The 23908-nt window shown below is 38.4% G+C and overlaps 2 protein-coding genes and 1 pseudogene across 2 annotated transcripts; all 3 read right to left on the bottom strand.

The window, feature by feature from the left end:
- Positions 1–5242: 5242 nt before the first annotated feature.
- LOC126063939 (olfactory receptor 4C15-like) lies at positions 5243–6169 on the bottom strand. Its single transcript, XM_049862482.1, has one exon. It carries the CDS (start codon positions 6167–6169, stop codon positions 5243–5245), a length of 927 nt encoding a protein of 308 aa, XP_049718439.1.
- Positions 6170–13769: 7600 nt separating this feature from the next.
- LOC126063670 (olfactory receptor 4C15-like) lies at positions 13770–14696 on the bottom strand. The gene has a single exon (XM_049862092.1). It carries the CDS (start codon positions 14694–14696, stop codon positions 13770–13772), a length of 927 nt encoding a protein of 308 aa, XP_049718049.1.
- Positions 14697–22649: 7953 nt separating this feature from the next.
- On the bottom strand, positions 22650–23552 carry LOC126063953 (olfactory receptor 4C15-like; annotated as a pseudogene).
- Positions 23553–23908: the final 356 nt, after the last annotated feature.

The raw sequence follows: 23908 nt of genomic DNA on the forward strand, positions 1-23908 counted from the left end.
TAACACAAAACACATAAATACATTCAACAGGAGATCAAGCCCCTAGACCACTGACACAGAGAAGAATTGTCAACATTTTTACTTATACTTTATTCCCCCTTTACCATGAACAGGGCTGACAAATGCTTTTAATGATAAACTCTTTGACTCTTTCTTTTATTACTTTAAAAGTGGAAATTATTTTATTTGGTCACAGTGTAGGTGTGCCAATTTTTTTTCTTTTTTTTGATGCATAGCACATTTAAATAACCTTTGTAATCCCTTAGTAGCTGTCAAATCCACATGAGTCCACTTCTACTTCAGGCAGCTTCTTTATACAAAGAAAACCAAGTTGTCTGTACATTAATTGAAGCTAATTTATATTAATGATTAAATAATTCTGAAAATGCAAAAATGTGAATTATAGAACTCACCATATATCGTGTTTTTTTTTTAAAATTCTGGTGTTGCCAATCTCCTATTCTTTATGGGGAAAAGTCCATTCAGTGGCTGGATAAAATGCGGACGCCATTTCCAAGTCTTATTTCTACATCTAAGAGAAAGAGTAAGTCTCACAGGCACACAAGGCAGAGAATGTTCCCCACTGCTTCTCAAGTGCTGTTTCCAATTCGGTGTCATGGAACCAAACACAGAGAAGCGAAGGTCTCCTCCTTTATTTCCAAATGGAATTTGAAGAGGTTTCCCTGAGAGGACATGAACCTGTAGAACTACCTCTCAGTTGCCTCCCGGGGGTTTGAAAAATTTCAGTCAGCGTGATTATCCAAACACTTTTACGTGGTTTGAAGTACTTAAGCATTGGCAGCATTGCGACATCCCAAATTAATTGCGAAGTTTTACTTGTTTTTTTAATCTCCTTCTTTTATAACTACCCCTGAGATTCTATGTGAAGATGTTTTCACTTCCCTTTCTGTTCAGGAATATAACAATGTGTATACTGGAATGGAAATGCCTATGTTCTTATTAAATGCAAGAGCTGAGTTCTGGAATAAGGCACAGCATCTGTACATGAGGACAGCATGTGCTATTTTTGGGCTGGGGTAGCAATGAGTGTTTATTAAGGAATAACATATTTCATATACAAATATGCAAACCTATACAGATTAATCCAATTGTTATTTTTTTCTCTACATACCAGATTTTGATATTCCATGACTTTAAAACTAAAAGCCTGATTTCCGTCCCTGGGTGGTACAAATCATTAATGCACACACCTGTTAACCGAAAAGATGGATGTAAAAGTCTACCTCGAGGCACCTCAGAACAAGGTCCTGGCCATCTACTTCCAAAAAATTAGTACTTGAAAACCCTATGAAGCATAGTTCTACTCTGACACACCTGAGGTCCCCGTGAGTCAGAGTCAAATCAACAATACCTGGTTTTTTTTCGTTTGTTTGTGTAATATTTTCTTCTTTTCTCATGTCATATGAAAAGAATGAATGACAGATCAGTTTGCTCTGATGAAATGTAGCATTGTGATTGAAGTTTGAGGGAAAACCTGGAGATCCCCATCAGGCCGCTTCAGAAAGGGGCCAAACCAAATAATATGTTGCTCCATTCGGTATTTGAACATTTTTTTACTCCTATGGCAATTCGTACCCCACAAAAGATGTAAAATTGAAGTGATTCATCAGAAAAGTTAAGGCCCAGAGGCACCTTCACATCAAGCACCTAAGGGAACAAAGTGCGAGGGTTGCTTTCTTTTTATTAAAATTTTAGAGGTTTGCCCTGACCAGAAGAACTGGCTGACACGGACCACATTTCTTGTGATTCAAGGACAGAAATCCCCAGAGAACTGCCTGACATAGGGCCTGGAATCTGTGGAAAGACTGGATGACCTTGTTAGGTACCATCAAAATGGACACTCAGGGTAAAGGAGGTCTTCCTCCACTCTCAACACCCTCAGTCAGAGCATAGACAGATGAGAGCTTGAAAAGGGCCCACACAAAGGGCCCAAGGCCAAGGATCAGCAGGGGACTATTTTTATCCCAGAGCCCAGAACTTGTGTCCCCCGAACTGAGCATGTCAATACCACTCTGGTAACCCAATGTAGTACAATCCTGTGGAAATAAATAAACAAATAAAGACCCAGCCTGCTAAAGCCATTTGGATGCCAGTCCATGTAAGTGGAACTGGGGTCCCAGCCACAGGAACAGTCATAAATTGATTGGGACTGAATAAATGCTCCTGGAGGATTCTGGTTGACTTCATGGATAGGATAGAATATGGAAGAGCAGCATGAAAAGTATAAATAATCAGGGGTCCATAGGGTCATGTCCAAGTTGGGATGCTATACCCAGAAGGCACTATAGACTTCCCAGTCACGGGCACTGGAGAATGTTGGACATTTTATAGCAGGCACTCCAAAGCATGGAAGCAGGGACAAGGTTCTGCATGTCTAGATCCAAGGGTATTTTTATGTAAAATATCAGTTCTTCAAATCTGTGAATATAAAATGAGATTGTTAGCCATTTAAAGAGTTCAGGCTAAGGAAAAGTATTCCAGACAGAAGGAATAGCCTATGGATGTAAAGGCCCTATGGCAAGAGTATACCTGGTCAGAAAGTGGAACAGAAAGGGGTCACATGGACTGGAGGATCAGTGAGGGATCAGCCATGAGAGAGGAGTTCAGAGAGGTAGGAGGGTAGCAACATTACTGCTGCCTGATCTTTAGCAGTTGTAAGGTTTTAGCTTTTATCCTGAGCACCACTCATTTGAGCAGAGTCATAATATGATCGGACTTATGAGTTTAAAGGATAAGCGTAACTGACTTTGTGAGGATAGACCTGGGATATTGAATGCAAAGGTAAAAGCAGGAAGACTAAGTAAGAGGGACGTGCAATAATCGAGGTGAAAGAGGATGGTGGCTTGGAATTAAGTGACAGTTCTAAAAATGATCAGAGGTTTTTGAATTTGGAATATAGGTTAAAGCTAGCAGCATTTCCTGATAGAGTGGATGTGGGCAAGGAGAAAAACAAATAAACCAAATGAGGCATCAGTATAGATGGAGGATGACGTGAGTGGAGTCTGTTTCGGGTTTGGGTCAGAACAACCAGAAATACAGCTTTGGATTTATTCAGTTTAAGAAATCTATTTGTCTTTTAGATGGAAATACCATGGAACCAGCTGGATGTCCAGATCTCAACCTCAAGGAAGAAGTCTGGGCTGGAAAAATTAATTTGGGCACCTTGGTCATATAAGACATTATGTAAAGGAAGAGGGAATAGAGCAACTGGGTTTAAAGATGTAAAAGGATTTAATAGGATGAGAAATGAACAACTGTTGTTAAATGTAATGTTGTAGAGGTCTGTGGTGACCTTGAAGAGAGGATTTTCAAATAGATTTAGTTATTGACATGTGACTGAAGGAAGTTTAAAGAGGTTGGAAGGGGAGAAATGGGGGCTGGGCATTTTAGAGATCCCATTTATTGTTCCTTCCAAGGACAGAGAATGAAGTGGGGTATTAGATACAAAGGACGTGGAGTCAAAAAAATGTTTTTACGATGAGAGAGGTAACAGATTGCTTCCTTGATAATATAACTGATCCAACAGAGGAGGAAACATGGATGAAATAAGAGTCAGAAGAGATTCTTAGGCAAGTGTCCTTGTGTAAGCAGTGAGGAGATGAGGTCCCATGTAAAAGTAAAGAGAGACTGGTTGCCTTTGGTAAGGGTCACAGATACTTCATTTACGGCAGCAGTTAGAAGGCAGCATATGAGTGAATGGATGCTGTCAGATTGAAAGACATAGTTGTAGGAGTCTGGAAATACTCTTTTGACAATTTAAATTATTTCATTGAAATAAGAAGGAAGTATATCCTTTTTTTTTTTATATCAATGCTTCCCATTAAGTTTGACCCTTGTGGTAATTTTTTAAGCAGATACCTTTCTTCAAATTGAAGTATCCTTCAATTCCTAATTTGCTAAACCTCAGTATCATAAAAAGTTGAGAATTTTTCAAATTCTAATACATAGGTAATGATATAATTTACCAGATAGTATTAGTATCAACAAGTCTCCATAACAAAACAGTATGAGCAAGATTTGTTTCAGATGTCAGGGTGTCAAAAAAAAAAAAAAAAGTCAGACATTGAGCTGTTAAATAACATATTTAATGGGTAAAGGCTATTTAATGTGAACTAATTCGGGGATCCTATAGAACTATAAGAAATTTGTGAGAACAAATGAACATGGAATATTGCATCATTAATGAACAGAACAGCTCATAAATGTAATAGATGATGTAGATTCTGATATTACTTTATTTTTTCAGCAGGGACTTAAACAAGTTGGAAATTTATTTACCTCTTACATATAGGAAGTCTGAGCCAAGTAGTATGGGGCTGCTATTACAACTCTACAACATTAGCATTTTAGGATCCTTCAGTCTTGCTTATGCACTGACCTTAACACACATCCTCATAGTACAAGATGGGTGCCTGAATTCCCACTACAATTCCACATTTACAGAATTACCATTTAATACACCACTTTCGGGTTTTGGGTACACTTTCATTTACTTTTTATTTGCCATAATTTTTTCTCATGATCACACACAACTACATTTGATGCTGGGAAATCTCTTTTAGCTCGGAAGCTGTGTTTCTTAAAAAAACAACAACAGCAACAAACAACCACAAAAACCATTGCCATCCCCTGAGTTGGGTCTCAGAAGGTTTCCATATTTGTGTTATTTATAAGGAAAGCAGACGCCACATCTTTCTGATGTAGAGTAGGTGGTGGTTTTGAACCACCACACTTTATGTCAGCAGCTGAGGGCTTACCTTGTGTGCCACCAGAGCTGCTTAACTGGGATCAGGACCCTAAAAGTGAACTTTTTTTTCAGTTAACATAATTTCAAGAATTTCCTATTCCTGATATCTAAGGTTTTTTTTTCTACTTTCCTTAAGGGTTTTTCAAACTATGGTGTGCTTGGCAAGAAATTTAGTAGATAATCTGATTCCTCTTTCTTAGTGATTTCTTTTCATTATTATATTCTAAACAAACATAAAATTCAACTCTCCTTACATTACCTTATAGGCAATCCTTACAGGATACTTAGCTGCCAATTCTAAGATATGAGTGATCCGAGGGTAGTAATAGCATTTCCTAACCTACCTGTCAGTATTTTCTGCGGCATTACTTTACTTTCTGCCTTACAAGTTCCAGCCCCTATGAAGTATTTTGTTAAGCCCACTTTGAATTCTTTCCTCTTGAAATTTAACTTTGAAGCTTAATATTTTATTTTTCATCTGAAACCCAGCAATCTGGTCAATAATTTCGTCATGGCACATTTCACTTCCTCATTCCTGAAAGTGTAAATCAAAGGATTGAGCAAGGGAGTTACAATGGTATAAACTATGGCCACCATCTTGTCGAAGGAGAAAGCAGATGGAGGTCGGGCATAGATAATTATGCATGGGACAAAAAACAAAACCACCACAGCAATGTGAGATCCACAGGTGGAGAGAGCTTTCCGCCATCCTTCAGAGTTATGAGTTCTTAGTGAGAGCAAGATGACACAATAGGAGATGAGCAACAAGGAGAAGATTATGATGCAGATAAACCCACTATTAGCAACCACCAAAAGGCCAAGGATGTGAGTGTCAGTGCAGGCAAGCTTCAATAATGGGTTCAAATCACATAGGAAGTGATCGATAACATTGGGGCCACAGAAGGGCAGCTGGAAAGTAAAGACAATCTGTATCACAGAATGCAAGAAGCCTCCTGTCCAGGCTACCCCCATCAGGATACCACAGAGCCTCCAGTTCATGATAGAGGGGTAGTGCAATGGCTTGCAAATGGCCACATAGCGGTCATAGGCCATGGCGGTGAGGATAATCACCTCCACTCCAGCAAAGAAGTGCTCAGCAAAGACCTGGGTCATACAGCCCTTGAAGGAGATCATTTTCTTCTCATAGAGGGAGTCCACAATCATCTTTGGTGCAAATGCAGAGGAATAGCAGGCATCCAGGAAGGACAGGAAGGCCAGAAAGAAGTACATGGGGGATCCCAGGAGCGTTGGGCTGCTGACAATGGTCACCACAACTAGCAAATTGCCCCCAACAGTGGCCATGTAGCAGAATAGAAATACAACAAATCCTATTTTTTGAACACTTGGATTCCATGAAAGACCCAAGAGGACAAACTCAGTTACAAAGCTTTCATTTTGCATATTTCAGAGAAAAAGGTGGAAGCTAACACAGTGACCATGTAGAATCTGAAATTAGGAGAAATATATTTGTCTTAAACCAGTTTATTATATTAGTGCAGTCATCAAAATTATTGGTGCATCCAGAAGCAAAATTATTTTAAGTCCTTCTGTTGTTCTTAAGAACACAAAATTAGAAATTTCTTGAGCCATCAGTCAGAACTGAGGTTAAACTCTTTAAAACAGTCAGAGTTTCAATATGTGGGAAGGGAACCATTCACATGTGGTAAGGATGAAAAATAGTTTTTAAAGTGGGTGCCAGCTTTGACTTGTTAGGTGTGGCCACCTAGAGTGAAAAGTTGAGGAGGATTCTGAAGCACATCCAAGCTCTGAGGAAAGGAGGACTATAATGTATTAGTTATGCCTCCCATTGACATGGCATGGGAACCAGGATGACTTGCATGGGAAATGAATCTCTCTCAGGAGACTGCCTTATCTATAAATAAAAGAACAGCTAACATGGATTTTAAAAGGCAATTTGAAATCATGCCTACTCCCCCAAATATTTCTTTAAAATTTTGAGTTGAACTGGGCCTTCAAGATGAATTAATTCATTTCTTATCAAAAATAAAGACTAATGGAAAATTGCCTAACCGTATGCTTAACAAAACTAAGGATGTATTAAGTTTTGGTTTGCCTTGTATTTGTTTTAGTCATCATTTTAAGATGTAAACAGAAGCTGACAAAAATAATAATACCTACTTCAAAGTGTTCTGCTGATGACTGAGTGAAATAATGCAAGGAAAAAAGCAATTGCTCAGTGCCTAGTGTCTAGGATACGGTCCATATGAGGTCTTATTATCCTTATTTTAGTATTAGCTAAGTTATGGTTTGAGAGTTCAAGAAATAAAAAACAGGTAGATCTGGGATTTTCTGTCTCCACAGCCAACGTGCATTCCACTGGATCAATAAAGAAAGCAGTGCGAATGTTTCTTTTCTGGGAGAACTTCAGGGCAAGGATGGCCTTTCTACAGTCTGCACACACCTCTCAAGGTTAAAATCTTCTGATTCATTTGTTCATGCTGAAATTAGACAACTCAAGGAAAAGAAACGCCACATGATTTTTAATCAGGAGGTAATGGCCCTACCATACACATACACATCAAATACACATACAAAGGGCAACAACCGTGGAAGTAAAGAATAGAATCAACATGTTCAACATAAGCCAGTCTTAAGACTTCATTAATTCTTAACCAATTATTAAAACAGTGTGACTCTCTACGATCAAGTGCAACTCCTCAAGGTATATTCGTTTCATAATTATATAACACTATTAAAAAATAGTTCATACATGCTTCCCTAAGCATCTCATAAGACTATGATGAGGGCCAATTTTAAAAATGTGAAAGTGTTCCGTATGTCAAAGAGCTGTTGCAGATTGTGGTTATTATTATCTCACTCAATAAACCAGCTGCTTTCCCCATAGAAAGCATTTCCATGACTCAACCAGATAAGTACTTCAGCTTTTGACTTCATTTACTATAGGTAGACACAGTGTTGAAGGATAAATGTGTCCTTGTTTGTATCTATAAAAGAAATTTATCACTGAAATCACTTACATAATTACATGTTTGCTAAAGAGATGAATAAAATACTTGTGCGGCTTATGTCAGTAAACTGATTTTGTTGAATGCTACATAGAATTGACAAATAAAACTAATGAATATACAATTTTACATGTTAATGTCATCTCTTTGCTTTTAAACAAGCATTTTCCTTATATTCCCAGGGAGCTAGGCAATCCTAAATTGTGTCAGCAATGTTAACTCCATATCCAGCTGCAAGCTGTTACCCAGAAACAAACAAACAAAAAAAAACATAGAACAAACCCAAAAGGGTCTATGGGTCAGCCAACAACCATATATTAAAATATAAAGAGAATCAGTATAATAAAGGATTAACCTAAACACAGAAGGCTATAACAACAACAAGCCAAATTTGTTCTCAGGATCCATAGGTCTTCAAACACTTAGAAACTATATCAAATGTGTAGGACTGAGTGCTCTAACTGGTTCAATGGACTGTGGAAGTGCCTACAAAAACTAAGTAAAAATTTACCCCGGGAAGCGAGTTATAGATCTACCCAATATCACAGGTAGCTTACATCACAGAAAGCAATTATCCTATGACAGACCCAGGACCCCTGAGCCAGCAGACCAAACTGTTAGAAAAGGGAAACAAGAAAAAGTCTCCCAATCATGATCTTAGTTCTTTGTCTTTACGTTAACCAGTGATAGTCCGTAAATCACTCATAGATAATTATTCCAAGGATTGTAAGGAGCACGTTGAAACACCCTTACTCTTAATGAATCTGCACCTGTCAAAATTGTATAAAAAGCACTTACTGATTATCCTTCTTTGGATTTTGGTTTGTTGTAGCCTAAGTGCTTACAACCAGTTTCTGTTTTTTGTTTTCTGATGTCACAATAAAAGAAGTCTGTTGCAGAAGGCTTTCGTGGAAGTTGTTACTCCACAACAGATATAGGATCCAACAGTGGTCAGTTTAGCCTAGGGCAAAACTAAGAGAGACAATGAAGTGAAATAAGTAAGAACATCAACTCCAGACTCATACAGGCTTGGGTTCAAATCCAAGCTCTTCTATTTAGTTATGTCTTATGGAACAAAAAGTTACTTCAAATCCTTGGTTTCCACTACTGAAAAGCGAGTATACTAAGAATGTCTATTGAGAGACTCAGATAACACAATCCACATGAATACATTCAACAGGAGATCAAGCCCCCAGACCACTGACACAGAGAATTGTCGACAGTTTTACTTATACTTAACTCCCCCTTTACCATGAACAGGGCTGACAAGTGCTTTTACTGATAAACTCTTTGACTCTTTCTTTTATTATTTTAAAAAAGGAAATTATTTTATTTGGTCACAGTGTAGGTATGCCAATTTTTTTTTAATGCATAGCAGCTTTAAATGAGCTTTGTAATCCCTTAGTAGCTGTCAAACCCACATGAGTCCACTTCTACTTCAGGCAGCTTCTTTATACAAAGAAAATCAAGTTGTCTGTAAATTAATTGATGCTAATTTATATTAACGATTAAATAATTCTGAAAATGCAAAAATGTGAACTATAAGTATCACCGTATATCGTGTTCTTCTTGAAAATTCTGGTCATGGTAGTCTCCTATTCTTTATGGAGAAAAGTCCATTCAGTGGCTGGATAAAATGTGAATGCCATTTCCAAGTCTTATTTCTACATCTATACATCTAAGAAAGAAAGTCTCACAGGCACACAAGGTAGAGAATGTTCCCCACTGCTTCTCAGGTGCTGGTTCCAATTTGATGTCATGGAACAAAAAAAAGAGAAGGAAAAGATTCGCCCTTTATTTCCAACTGGAATTTAAAGACATTTCCGTGAGAGGATGTGAACCTGTAGAACTGCCTCTCAGTTGCCCCCCGGGGTTTGAAAATTTTCCATCAGCATGATTCTCCAAGACAGTTAACGTAGTTTGAAGTACTTAAGCATTGGCAAATTTCTATGTCCCAAATCAATTAGGCTCTTTTTTTTTTTTTTTTTTAAATCTCCTTCTTTTATACCTACTCCCGAGATTCTATGTGAAGATGCTTTCACTTCCCTTTCTGTTCAGGAATATAACACTGTGTATGCTGGGGTGGAAATGCCTATGTTCTTACAAAATGCAAGAGCTGAGTTCTGGGTTAAGGCACAGCATCGATCCATGAGGACAGCATGTGCTGTTCTTGGGCTGGGGTGGCAGTGAGTGCTTATTAAGGAATAACATATTTCATATATAAATATGCAAAAATATGTAGATTAATCCAATTTTTTTCTCTCTCTCTCTGCATACCTGATCTTGATATTCCATCAGGCCACTTCAAAAAGGGGCCAAACCAAATAATATGTTGCTCCATTCGGTATTTAAACATCTTACTCTACCTACTCCTATGGCAATTCATACCCCACAAAAGATGTAAATTGAAGTGATTCATCAGAAAAGTTAAGGCCTAGAAGCACCTTCACGTCAAGCACCTACGGGAAAAAAGAACAAGGGTTGCTTTCTTTTTATTAAGATTTTAGAGGTTTGCCCTGACCAGAAGAACTGGCTGACATGGACCACATTCCTTGTGATTCAAGGACAGAAATCCCCAGAGTACTGCCTGACACAGGGCCTGGAGTCTGTGGAAAGACTGGGTGACCTTGTTAGGTACCATCAAGATGGATACTCAGGGCAAAGAACGTCTTCTGCCACTCTCAACACCCTCATTCAGAACATAGACAGATGAGAGCTTGATAAGGGCCCACACAAAGGGCCCAAGGCCAAGGATCAGCAGGGGACTATTTTTATCCCAGAGCCCAGAACTTGTGTCCCCCGAACTGAGCATTTCAATACCACTCTGGTAACCCAATGTAGTACAATCCTGTGGAAATAAATAAACAAATAAAGACCCAGCCTGCTGAAGCCATTTGGTTGCCAGACCATGTAAGTGGAACTGGGGTCCCAGCCGCAGGAACAGTCATAAATTGCTCGGGACTGAATAAATGCTCCTGGAGGATTCTGGTTGACTTCATGGATGGGATAGAGTATGCAAAAGCAGCATGAAAAGTATAAATAGTCAGGGGTCCATAGAGTCATGTCCAAGTTGGGATGCTATACCCAGAAGGCACTACAGACTTCCCAGTCACAGGCACTGGAGAATGTTGGACATTTTATAGCAGACACTCCAAAGCATGGAAGCAGAGACAGGGTTCTGCTTGCCTAGGGCCAAGGGTATTTTTATGTAAAATATCAGTTCTTCAAATCTGTGAATATAAAATGAGATTGTAAGCCATTTAGAGAGTTCAGGGGAAGGAAAAGTGTTCCGGACAGAATGAATAGCCTATGGATATAAAGGCCCTATGGCAAGAGTATACCTGGTCGGAAAGTGGAACAGAAAGGGACCACATGGACTGGAGGATCAGTGAGGGATCAGCCATGAGTGAGAAGTTCAGAGAGGTAGGAGGGTAGCAAGATTACTGCTGCCTGATCTTTAGCAATTGTAAGGTTTTAGCTTTTATCCTGAGCACCAGTGTAATTGAGTAGAGTCATGATATGATCCGACTTACGTGTTTAAAGGTTAACTCTAACTGGCTTGGTGAGGATAGACCTGGGATATTGAATGCAAAGGTAAAAGCAGGAAGACTAAGTAAGAGGGACGTGCAATAATCGAGGTGAAAGAGAATGGTGGTTTGGAATTAAGTGACAGCTCTCAAAATGAAAAGAAGTTCTTGAATTTGAGATATATGTTAAAGCTGACAGGATTTCCTGATAGAGTGGTTGTGGGCAATGAGAAAAACAAATGAACCAAAAGAGCCATCAGTAGAGATGGAGGATGATGTGAGTGGAGTCTGTTTGGGGATTGGGTCAGAACAACCAGAAATACAGCTTTGGATTTATTCAGTTTAAGAAATCTATTTGTCATTTAGATGGAAATACCATGGAACCAGCTAGATGCCCAGATTTCAACCTCAAGGAAGAAGTCTGGGCTGGAAAAATTAATTTGGGCACCTTGGTCATATAAGACATTATGTAAAGGAAAAGGGAATACAGCAACTGGGTTAAAAGATGTAAAAGGATTTAATAAGATCAGAAATGAAGAACTGCTGTTAAATGTAATGTTGTAGAGGTCTGTGGTGACCTTGAAGAGAGGATTTTCAAATAGATTTGGTTATTGACATGTGACTGAAGGGAGTTTAAAGAGGTTGGAAGGGGAGAAATGGGGGCTGGGCACTTTAGAGTTCCCATTTATTTTTCCTTCCAAGGACGGAGAATGAAATGGGGTATTAGATACAAAGGACGTGGAGTCAAAAAAATGTTTTTACGATGAGAGAGGTAACAGATTGCTTCCTTGATGATATAACTGATCCAACAGAGGAGGAAACATGGATGAAATAAGAGTCAGAAGAGATTCTTAGGCAAGTGTCCTTGTGTAAGCAGTGAGGAGATGAGGTCCCATGTGAAAGTAAAGAGAGACTGGTTGCCTTTGGTAAGGGTCACAGATACTTCATTTACGGCAGCAGTTAGAAGGCAGCATATGAGTGAATGGATGCTGTCAGATTGAAAGATATAGTTGTAGGAGTCTGGAAATACTCTTCTGACAATTTAAATTATTTCATTGAAATAAGAAGGAAGTATATCAATGCTTCCCATTAAGTTTGACCCTTGTGGTAATTTTTTAAGCGGATACCTTTCTTCAAATTGAAGTATCTTTCAATTCCTACTTTGCAAAACCTCAGAATCATAAAAGGTTGAGAATTTTTCAAATTCTAATACATAGCTAATGATGTAATTTACCAGAGAGTTTAGTAAAAACAAGTCTCCATAACAAAACAGTATGAACAAGATTTGTTTCAGATGTCAGGGTGTCAAAAAAAAAAAAAAAGTTAGATATTGAGCTGTTAAATAACATGTTTAATGGGTAAAGGCTATTTAATGTGAACTAATTCGGAGATCCTATGGAACTATTAAAAATTTGTGAGAACAAATGAACATAGAGTATTGCATCATTAATGAACAGAACAGCTCATAACTGTAATAGATGATGTAGATTCTGATATTACTTTATTTTTTTTTAGCAGTGACTTAAACAAGCTGGAAATTTATTTACCTCTTACATATAGGAAGTCTGAGCCAAGTAGTATGGGACTGCTATTACAACTCTACAACATTAGCATTTTAGGATCCTTCAGTCTTGCTTTTCCACTAACTTTAACGTACATCCTCATAGTACAAGATGGCTGCCTGAATTCCCGTCACAATTCCACATTCACAGAATTACCATTTAATATACCACTTTCGGGTTTTGGGTACAGTTTCATTTACATTTTATTTGCCATAATTTGTTCTCATGATCACACATCACTACATTGGATGCTGGGAAATCTCTTTTAGCTCGGAAGCTGTGTTTCTTAAAAAAACGACAGCAACAAACAACCACAAAAACCATTGCCATCCCCTGAGTTGGGACTCGGAAGGTTTCCAGATTTGTGATATTTATAGGGAAAGCAGACTGCCACATCTTTCTGATGTAGAGTAGGTGGTGGTTTTGAACCACCACACTTTATGTCAGCAGCTAAAGGCTTACCTTGTATGCCACCAGAGCTGCTTAACTGGGATCAGGACCCTAAAAGTGAACTTTTTTTCAGTTAAAATAATTTCAAGAAGTTACTATTCCTATATCTAAGGTTTTTTTTCCTACTTTCCTTAAGGGTTTTTCAAACTATGGTGTGCTTGGCAAGAAGTTTAGTAGATAATCTGATTCCTCTTTCTTAGTGATTTCTTTTCATTACTATACTCTAAACAAACATAAAATTCAGCTGTCCTTAAATTACCTTACAGGTAATCCTTATAGGATACTTGGCTGCCAACTCCAAGATATGAGTGATCCGAGGGTAGTAATAGCATTTCCTAACCTACCTGTCAGTATTTTTCTGCGGCATTACTTTACTTTCTGCCTTACAAGTTCCAGCCCCTATGAAGTATTTTGTTAAGCCCACTTTGAATTCTTTCCTCTTGAAATTTAACTTTGAAGCTTAATATTTTATTTTTCATCTGAAACCCAGCAATCTGGTCAATAATTTCGTCATGGCACATTTCACTTCCTCATTCCTGAAAGTGTAAATCAAAGGATTGAGCAAGGGAGTTACAATGGTATAAACTATGGCCACCATCTTGTCGAAGGAGAAAGCAGATGGAGGTCGGGCATAGATAATTATGCATGGGACAAAAAACAAAACCACCACAGCAATGTGAGATCCACAGGTGGAGAGAGCTTTCTGCCATCCTTCAGAGTCATGAGTTCTTAGCGAGAGCAAGATGACACAATAGGAGATGAGCAACAAGGAGAAGATTATGATGCAGATAAACCCACTACTGCCAACAACCAAAAGGCTAAGGATGTGAGTGTCAGTGCAGGCAAGCTTCAATAATGGGTACAAATCACATAGGAAGTGATCGATAACATTGGGGCCACAGAAGGGCAGCTGGAAAATGAAGACAATTTGTATCACAGAACGTAAGAAGCCGCCTGTCCAGGCTACCCCCGTCAGGATACCACAGAGCCTCCAGTTCATGATAGAGGGGTAGTGCAATGGCTTGCAAATGGCCACATAGCAGTCATAGGCCATGGCGGTGAGGATAATCACCTCCACTCCAGCAAAGAAGTGATCAGCAAAGACCTGGGTCATACAGCCCTTGAAGGAGATGGTTTTCTTCTCATAGAGGGAGTCCACAATCATCTTTGGTGCAAATGCAGAGGAATAGCAGGCATCCAGGAAGGACAGGAAGGCCAGAAAGAAGTACATGGGCGATCCCAGGAGTGTCGGGCTGCTGACAATGGTCACCACAACTAGCAAATTGCCCCCAAGAGTTGCAATGTAGCATAACAAAAATACAACAAATACTATTTTCTGAACACTTGGATTCCATGAAAGACCCAAGAGGATGAACTCAGTTACAAAGCTTTTGTTTTGCATATTTCAGAGGAAAAGGTGGAAGCTACCACAGTGACCATGTAGAATCTGAAATTATGAGAAACATATTTGTCTCAAATGAGTTTATGATATTAGGATAGTCATCAAAGTATTGGTGCATCCATAATCAAAATTATTTTAAGTGCTTCTGTTGTTGTTAAGAATATAAAATTAGAAATTTCTTGAGCCATCAGTCAGAACTGAGGTTAAACTCTTTAAAACAGTCAGAGTTTCAATAGGGGGAAGGGAAGCATTCACATGTGGTAGGGATGACAAATAGTTTTTAAAGTGGGTGCCAGCTTTGACTTGTTAGGAGTAGCTACCGAGAGTGAAATGTTGAGGAGGATTCTGAAGCACATCCAAACTCTGAGGAAAGGAGGACTATAATGTATTAGTTATGCCTCCCATTGACATGGCATGGGAACCAGGATGACTTGCATGGGAAATGCTTCTCTCTCAGGAGACTGCCTTACCTACAAATAAAAGAACACCTAACATGCATTTTAAGAGGCAACAGGAAATCATGCCTACTCCCCCAAATATTGCTTTAAAAATTTGAGCTGAACTGGGGGCCTTTAAGATGAATTAATTCATTTCTTATCAAAAATAAAGACCAATGGAAATTTACATAACTGTATGCTTAACAAAAATAAGTATTCATTAAGTTTTGGTTTGTCTTTGTTTTTGTTTTAGTCTTCATTTTTAAATGTAAACAGAAGCTGCCAAAAATAATAATCCCTACTTCAAAGTGTTCTGCTGATGTCTGAGTGAAATAATGCAAGGAAAAAAGCAATTACTCAATGCCTAGTGTCTAGGATACTGTCCATGTGAGGTCTTATTATCCTTATTTTACTATTAGCTAAGTTATGGTTTGAGAGTTCAAGAAACTAACAAAAGGTAGATCTGGGATTTTCTGGTGCCACAGCCAAAGTCCATTCCACTGGATCCATAAAGAAAGCAGTGAGAATGTTTCTTTTCAAAGGAGAACTTCAGAGTAAGGATGGCCTTCCTACGCTCTCCACACAACACTCAAGGTTAAAAAATACTGATTCATTTGTTCATGTTTAAATTAGACACCTCAGGGAAAAGAAACTCCACATGATTTTTAATCAGAAGGTAAAGGCCCTACCATATACACACATATCAAATACATATACAAAGGGCAACAACCATGGAAGTGAAGAATAGAAACAATATATTCAACATAAGCCAGTCTGAAGACTTTATTAATTCTTAACCAATTCTTTAAAGAATGTGACCTAACATGATCAAGTGCAACTCCTCAAGTTATATTCATTTCAAAATTATATAACATTATTGTAAAATAGTTCATACATTGCTTACCAAAGCATCTGACAAGACTATGATGAGGGCCAATTTTGAAAATGTGAAAGCGTTGTTTATGCCAAAGAACAGTTGCAAACTGTGGTTATTTTTATCTCACTCAATAAACCAGCTGCTTTCCCCATAGTAAGCATTTCCACGACTCAACCGGATAATTATTTCAACTTCTGACTTCATTTTCCATAGGTAGACACAGCTTTGAAGGATGAGCTGTCCTTGTTTGTACCTATGATAGAAATTTATCACTCAAATCATTTACATAATTATATGTTTGCTAAAGAGATGAATAAAATACTAGTAGGGCTTATATCAGTAAACTGATTTTGTTGAATGCCACTTAGAATTGAAAAATAAAACTAATGAATATACAATTTCACAGGTTCATGTCATCTGTTTCTTTGCTTTTAAACAACCATTTTCCTTATGTTCCCAGGGACCTAGGCAATCCTAAATTGTGCCAGCACTGTTAACTCCATATCTAGCTGCAAGCTGTTACACAGAAACAAACAAAAAACCAACCCAAAAGGGTCATTGGTCTGTCAACAAACATATCTTAAAATATAAAGATTATCAATAGAATAAAGGGTTAACCTAACTACAGAAGGCCATAACCACAAGAGGCCAATTTATTTCTCAGGATCCATAGGGCTTCAAACTCTAAGAAACTGTATCAAAGGGGGGTAGGACTGAGTGCTCTAACTTGTTCATTGGACTGTGGAAGTGCCTACCAAAACTAAGTAACAATTTACCCCAGGAAGCAAGTTAGAGATCTACCCAATATCACACATAGTCCACATCACTGAAAGCAGTTCTCCTACGACAGACCCTGGACCCCTGAGCCAATAGACCAAACTGTTAGAAAAGATAAACAAGAAAAGGTCACCCAATCATCATCTTCCAACCCCAACCATCATCTTAGTTCCTTGTATTAACTTAAACCAGTGATAGTCTGTGAGTAAACTTCTCGTAGGCCATTATACCAATGGCTGTGAAGAACCCCCGAAACACTATTACTCCTAAGGAATCCGCACCTGTCAAAATTGTATAAAAAGCACTTATTGATTATCCTTCCTTAGATTTTGGTTTGTTTGTAGCCTGAGTGCTTGCAGCCAATTTCCCTTTTTTGTTTTCTGATATGTCACAATAAAAAAACTCTTTTGCAGAAGGCTTTAGTGAAAGTTATCACTTTACAACAGATACCGGATTCAACAGTGGTCAGTTTAGCTTAGGACAAAAGTAAGGGAGACAATGAAGTGAAATAAATAAGGACATCAACTTCAGACTCATTCAGGCTTGGGTTCAAATCCAAGCTCTTCTATTTAGTTATGCCTCATGGAACAACTTACTTCAAATCCTTGTTTTCCACTTCTGAAAAGTGAGCTAATAAGAATGCCTATTGATAGAATCAGATAACACAACACACATAAATACATTCAACAGGAGATCAAGCCCCCAGACCACTGACACAGAGAAGAATTGTCAACATTTTTACTTATACTTAATTCCCCCTTTACCATGAACAGGGCTGACAAGTGCTTTTAATGATAAACTTTTTGACTCTTTCTTTTATTACTCTAAAAATGGAAATTATTTTATTTGGTCACAGTGTAGTAATGCCAATTTTTTTCTTAATACATAGCACTTTTAAATAACCATTGTAATCCCTTAGTACCTGTCAAACCCACATGAGTCCACTTCTATTTCAGGCACCTTCTTTATATGAAGAAAATCAAGTTGTCTGTACATTAATTGCTGTTAATTTATATTAATGATTAAATAATTCTGAAAATTCAAAAATGTGAATTATAAATCTCACCATATATCGTGTTTTTTCTAAAAATTCTGGTGTTGCCAATCTCGTATTCTTTATGGAGAAAAGTCCATTCAGTGGCTGGATAAAATGTGAATGCCATTTCCAAGTCTTATTTCTACATTTAAGAGAGAGGGAAAGTCTCACAGGCACACAAGGCAGAGAATGTTCCCCACTGCTTCTCAAGTGCTGTTTCCAATTTGGTGTCATGGAACAAAACAAAGAGAAGCAAAGGTCTCCTCCTTTATTTCCAAGTGGAATTGAAAGAGATTTCCCTGAGAGGACATGAACCTGTAGAATTGTCTCTCAGTTGCCTCCCGGGGGGTTGAAAATTTTCAGTTAGCGTGATTATCCAAGGCACTTTTACGTGGCTTGAAGTACTTAAGCATTGGCAGAATTGGAATGTCCCAAATCAATTGGGAATTTTTTTTGTTTTAATCTCCTTCTTTTATAACTACCCCTGAGATTCTATGTGAAGATGTTTTCACTTCCCTTTCTGTTCAGGAATATAACAATGTGTATGCTGGGATGGAAATGCCTATGTTCTTACTAAATGCAAGAGCTCAGTTCTGGGACAGGCACAGCATCTATACATGAGGACAGCATGTGCTGTTCTTGGGCTGGGGTAGCAATGAGTGCTTATTAAGGAATGACATATTTCGTATACAAATATGCAAAACTATGCAGATTAATCCAAAAGTTATCTTTTTCTCTACATACCTGATCTTGATATTCCATGACTTTAAAACTAAAAGCCTGATTTCCGTCCCTGGGTGGTACAAATCGTTAATGCACACACCTGTTAACCGAAAAGATGGATGTTAATGTCCACCTCGAGGCACCTCAGAACAAGATCTTGGCCATTTACTTCCAAAAAATTAGCACTTGAAAGCCCTATGAGGCATAGCTCTACTCTGACACACATGGGGTCCCCATGAGTCAGAATCAACTTGACAGTAACTGGACTTTGTTGGTTTGTTTGTTTAATATTTTCTTCTTTTGTCATGTTATATGAAAAGAATGAATGACAGATGAGTTTACTCTGATGAAATGTGGCATTGTGATTGAAGTTTGAGGGAAAACCTGGAGATCCCCCATCAGGCCACTTCAAAAAGGGGTCAAACCAAATAATACATTGCTCCATTCGGTATTTAAACATTGTAATCTACCTACTCCTATGGCAGTTCATACGCCACAAAAGATGTAAAATTGAAGTGATTCATCAGAAAAGTTAAGGCTCAGAAGCACCTTCACATCAAGCACCTATGGGAACAAAGAACAAGGGTTGCTTTCTTTTTATCAAAATTTTAGAGTTTTGCCCTGACCAGAAGAACTACCTGACATGGATACATTCCTTGTGATTCAAGGACAGAAATCCACAGAAAACTGCCTGATACAGGGCCTGGATTCTGTGGAAAAACTGGGTGATCTTGTTAGGTACCATGAAGATGGACACTCAGGGTAAAGGAGGTCTTCCTCCGCTCTCAACACCCTCAGTCAGAGCATAGACAGATGAGAGCTGGATAAAGCCGCACAACAAGGGCCCAGGCCGAGGATCAGCAGGGGACTATTTTTATCCCAGAGCCCTGAATTTCTTTCCCCCAAACTGAGCATCTCAACACCACTCTGCTAACCCAAAGTAGTGTAATCCTGTGGAAATAAATAAGTAAATAAATAAAGATCCAGCCTGCTGAAGCCATTTGGTCCGCAGACCATGTAACTGGAACTGGGGTCCCAGTCCCAGGACAAGTCATAACTTCATTGGGGCTGAATAAGAGTTCCTGGAGGATTCCGTTTGACTCCATGGATGGGATAGAGTATGGAAGAGCAGCATGAAAAGTAGAAATAGTCAGGGGTCCATAGAGTCATGCCCAAGTTGGAATGCTATACCCAGAAGACACTACAGACTTCTCAGTCACAGGCACTGGAGAATTTGGACATTTTGCAGGAGGCACTTAAAAGCATGCAAGCAGGGACAGGGTTCTGCTTGTTCAGGTCCAAGGGTATTTTTATGTAAAATATCAGTTCTTCAAATCTATGAATACAAAATGAGATCGTAAGCCATTTAGAGAGTTCAGGGGAAGGAAAAGTATTCCTGACAGAAGGTATAGCCTATGGATGTGAAGGCCCTATGGCAAGAGTATACCTGGTCAGCAATCAGAAGAGAAAGGGGTCACATGGACTGGAAGATCACTGAGGGGTCAGCCATGAGAGAGGAGTTCAGAGAGGTGGGAGGGTAGCAAGATTACTGCTGCCTGATCTTTAGCAATTGTAAGGTTTTAGCTTTTATCCTGAGCACCAGTGTAGTTGAGTAGAGTCATGACATGATCTGACTTATGCGTTTAAAGGATAAATCTAACTTCCTTGCTAAGGATAGAATTGGAGTATTGTATACAAGCTAAAGCAGGGAGACTAAGTAAGAGGGGCTTGCAATAATCGAGGTGAAAGAGGATGGTGGCTTGGAATTAAGTGACAGCTCTAAAAATGAAAAGAAGTTCTTGAATTTGAGATATAGGTTAAAGCTGACAGGATTTCCTGATAAAGTGGATGTGGGCAAGTAGAAAAAAGAATGAACCAAATGGGCCATCAGTAGAGATGGAAGATGATGTGAGTGGAGTCTGTTTGGGGATTGGGTCAGAACAACCAGAAATATTTAACTGGATTTATTCAGTTTAAGAAGCCAACTTGTCATTTAGAGGGAAATACCATGGAAGCAGTTGAATGTATAGATCTCAACCTCAAAGAAGAAGTCTGGACTGGAGATATTAATTTGGGAACCTTGGCCATGTGAAGAGATTATGTAAAGGAAGAGGGAATAGATCAACTGGGTTAAATAATGTTAATGGATTTAATAAGATGAGAAATGAATAACTGCTGTTAAATTTACCAATGCAGAGGTCTGTGCTGGCCTTGAAGAGAGGATTTTCAAATAATTTTAATTACTGACTTGTGACTGAAAGGAGTTTAAAGAGAAATGGGATATGGGCATTATAGAGATCCCTTAGTTTTGCTGCAAAGGAGGGAGAATGAAATGGGGTATTAGATATAAAGGAAGTAGAGTCAAAAAAATATTTTTAACAATGAGAGAGATAACAGATTGCTTCTTTGATGATGTAACTGATCCAGTAGAGAGAGAAACATGGATGAAATAAGAGTCAGAAGAGATTCCTGGACAAGCATCCTTGTGTAAGCAGTGAGGAGATGAGGTACCTTGTAAAAGTAAAGAGAGACTGGTTGTTTTTGGTAAGGGTCATAGATACTTCATTTACAGTAGCACTTAGAAGGCAGCATATAAGTGAATGGATGATGGCAGATTGATAGATATAGTTGTGGGAGTCTGGAAATTTTCTCTTGATGGTTTAAATTATTTCAGTGAAATAGGAAGGCAGCACATCAATGCTTCCCGTTAAGTTTGATGTTCGTGGTAATTTTTTAAGCAGATACCTTTTCTCAAATTGAAGTATCCTTCAATTCCTACTTTGCTAAACCTCAGAATCATGAACAGTTGAGAATTTTTCAAATTCTGATACAGAGGCAATCATATAATTTACCAGACAGTATTAGTATCAACAAGTCTCCATAACAAAACAGTATGAACAAGATTTGTTTCAGATGCCAGGGTGTAAAAAAAAAAAAAAAAAAAAGTCAGACATTGAGCTGTTAAAAAACATGTTTAGTGGGTAAAGGCTATTTAATGTGAACTAATTTTTTAATTCAGGGAGCCTATAAAAAAAAAAATTTTTTTTTTTTTATAGAACTGTAAGAAATTCGTGAGAACAAATTAACAGGGAATATTACAGCATTAGTGAACAGAACAGCTCATAAAGGCAGTGACTTAAACAAGTTGGAAATGTATTTACCTCTTACAAATAGGAAGTCTGAGCCAAGTAGTATGGGACTGCTATTACAACTCTACAACATTAGGGTTTTAGGATCCTTCTGTCTTGCTTTTCCACTAACCTTAACACACATTCTCAAAGTCCAAGATGGCTGCCTGAATTCCCACCATAATTCCACATTTACAGAATTACCATTTAATATACCACTTTCATTTACATTTTTTTATCCATAATTTGTTCACATGGTCACACCTAACTACATTGGATGCTGGGAAATGTCTTTTAGCTAGGAAGCAATGTTTCTTAAAAAACAGCAGCAGCCACAAAAAACAAACAAACAAACAAAAAATTCCCATCTCCTGAATTCGGACTCAAAAGGTTTCCAGATTTTTTATCTTTATAAGGAAAGGAGACTGCCACATCTTACTGCTGTAGTGCAGGTGGTGGTTTCAAACCACCACACTTCATGTCAGCAGCTGAGGGCTTACCTACTGTGCTACCAGCGCTGCTTGACTGGAATCAGGACCCTAAAAGTAAACTTTCTTTTAGTTAAAATAGTTTCAGGAAGTTCCTATTCCTGATATCTAAGATTTTTTTTCTTCTTTCCATAAAGGCTTTTCAAAGTGTGGTGTCAATGGCAAAAAGTTTAATAGATAATCTGAATCCTCTTTTTTAGTGATTTCTTTTCATTACTGTATTCTAGACAAACATAAAATTCAATTCTCCTTAGATTACCTATAAGGATACTGAGCTGCAAACTCCAAGATATCAGCGATCCGAGGGTGGTAATAGCATTTCCTGACCTACTCATTTGTATTTTTCTGTGGCATTACATTACTTTCTGCCTTACAAGTTCCAGCCCCTATAAAGTATTTGGTTAAGTGCATTTTGATTTCTTTCCTCTTGAAATTTAAATTTTTAAGCTTAATGTTTTATTTTTCACCAGAAACCCAGCAATCTGGTCTATAATTTTCTCATGGCATTTTTCGCTTCCTTATTCCTGAAAGTATAAATCAAAGGATTGAGCAAGGGACTTATGAAAGTGCAAACTATGGCCACCATCTTGTCAAAGGAGAAAGCAGATGGAGGTCGGGCATACATAATTATACATGGAATAAAAAATAAAACCACGACAGCAATGTGAGTTCCACAGGTGGAGAGAGCTTTCAGCCGTCCTTCAGAGCTATGAGTTCTTAGCGAGAGCAAGATGACACAATAGGAGATGAGCAACAAGGAGAAGATTATGATGCAGATAAACCCACTATTGGCAACCACCAAAAGGCTAAGGATGTGAGTGTCAGTGCAGGCAAGCTTCAATTATGGGTTCAAATCACATAGGAAGTGATTGATAACATTGGGGCCACAGAAGGGCAGCTGGAAAGTAAAGACAATTTGTATCACAGAATGCAAGAAGCCTCCTGTCCAGGCTACCCCCATCAGGATGCCACAGAGCTTCCAGTTCATGATAGAGGGGTAGTGCAATGGTTTGCAAATGGCCACATAGCTGTCATAGGCCATGGCAGTGAGGATAATCACCTCCACTCCAGCAAAGAAGTGCTCAGCAAAGACCTGAGTCATACAGCCCTTGAAGGAGATGGTTTTCTTCTCATACAGGGAGTCCACGATCATCTTTGGTGCAAATGCAGAGGAATAGCAGGCATCCAGAAACGACAGAAAGGCCAGAAAGAAGTACATGGGGGATCCCAGGAGCGTCGGGCTGCTGACAATGGTCACCACAACTAGCAAATTGCCCCCAACAGTGGCCATGTAACAGAACAAAAATACAACAAATTCTATTTTTTGAATATTTGGGTTCCATGAAAGACCCAAGAAGACGAACTCAGTTACAAAGCTTTTGTTTTGCATATTCCGAGGAAAAGGTGGAAGCTAACACAGTGACCATGTAGAATCTGAAATTATGAGAAACTTATTTGTCTCAAATGAGTTTATGATATTAGGATAGTCATCAAAGTATTGGTGCATCCATAATCAAAATTATTTTAAGTGCTTCTGTTGTTGTCAAGAATATAAAATTAGAAATTTCTTGAGCCATCAGTCAGAACTGAGGTTAAACTCTTTAAAACAGTCAGAGTTTCAATAGGGGGAAGGGAAGCATTCACATGTGGTAGGGATGACAAATAGTTTTTAAAGTGGGTGCCAGCTTTGACTTGTTAGGAGTAGCTACTGAGAGTGAAATGTTGAGGAGAATTCTGAAGCACATC

This window comes from Elephas maximus, chromosome 20, assembly GCF_024166365.1.
Source record: "Elephas maximus indicus isolate mEleMax1 chromosome 20, mEleMax1 primary haplotype, whole genome shotgun sequence".
In the NCBI taxonomy this organism is placed as follows: domain Eukaryota; kingdom Metazoa; phylum Chordata; class Mammalia; order Proboscidea; family Elephantidae; genus Elephas; species Elephas maximus.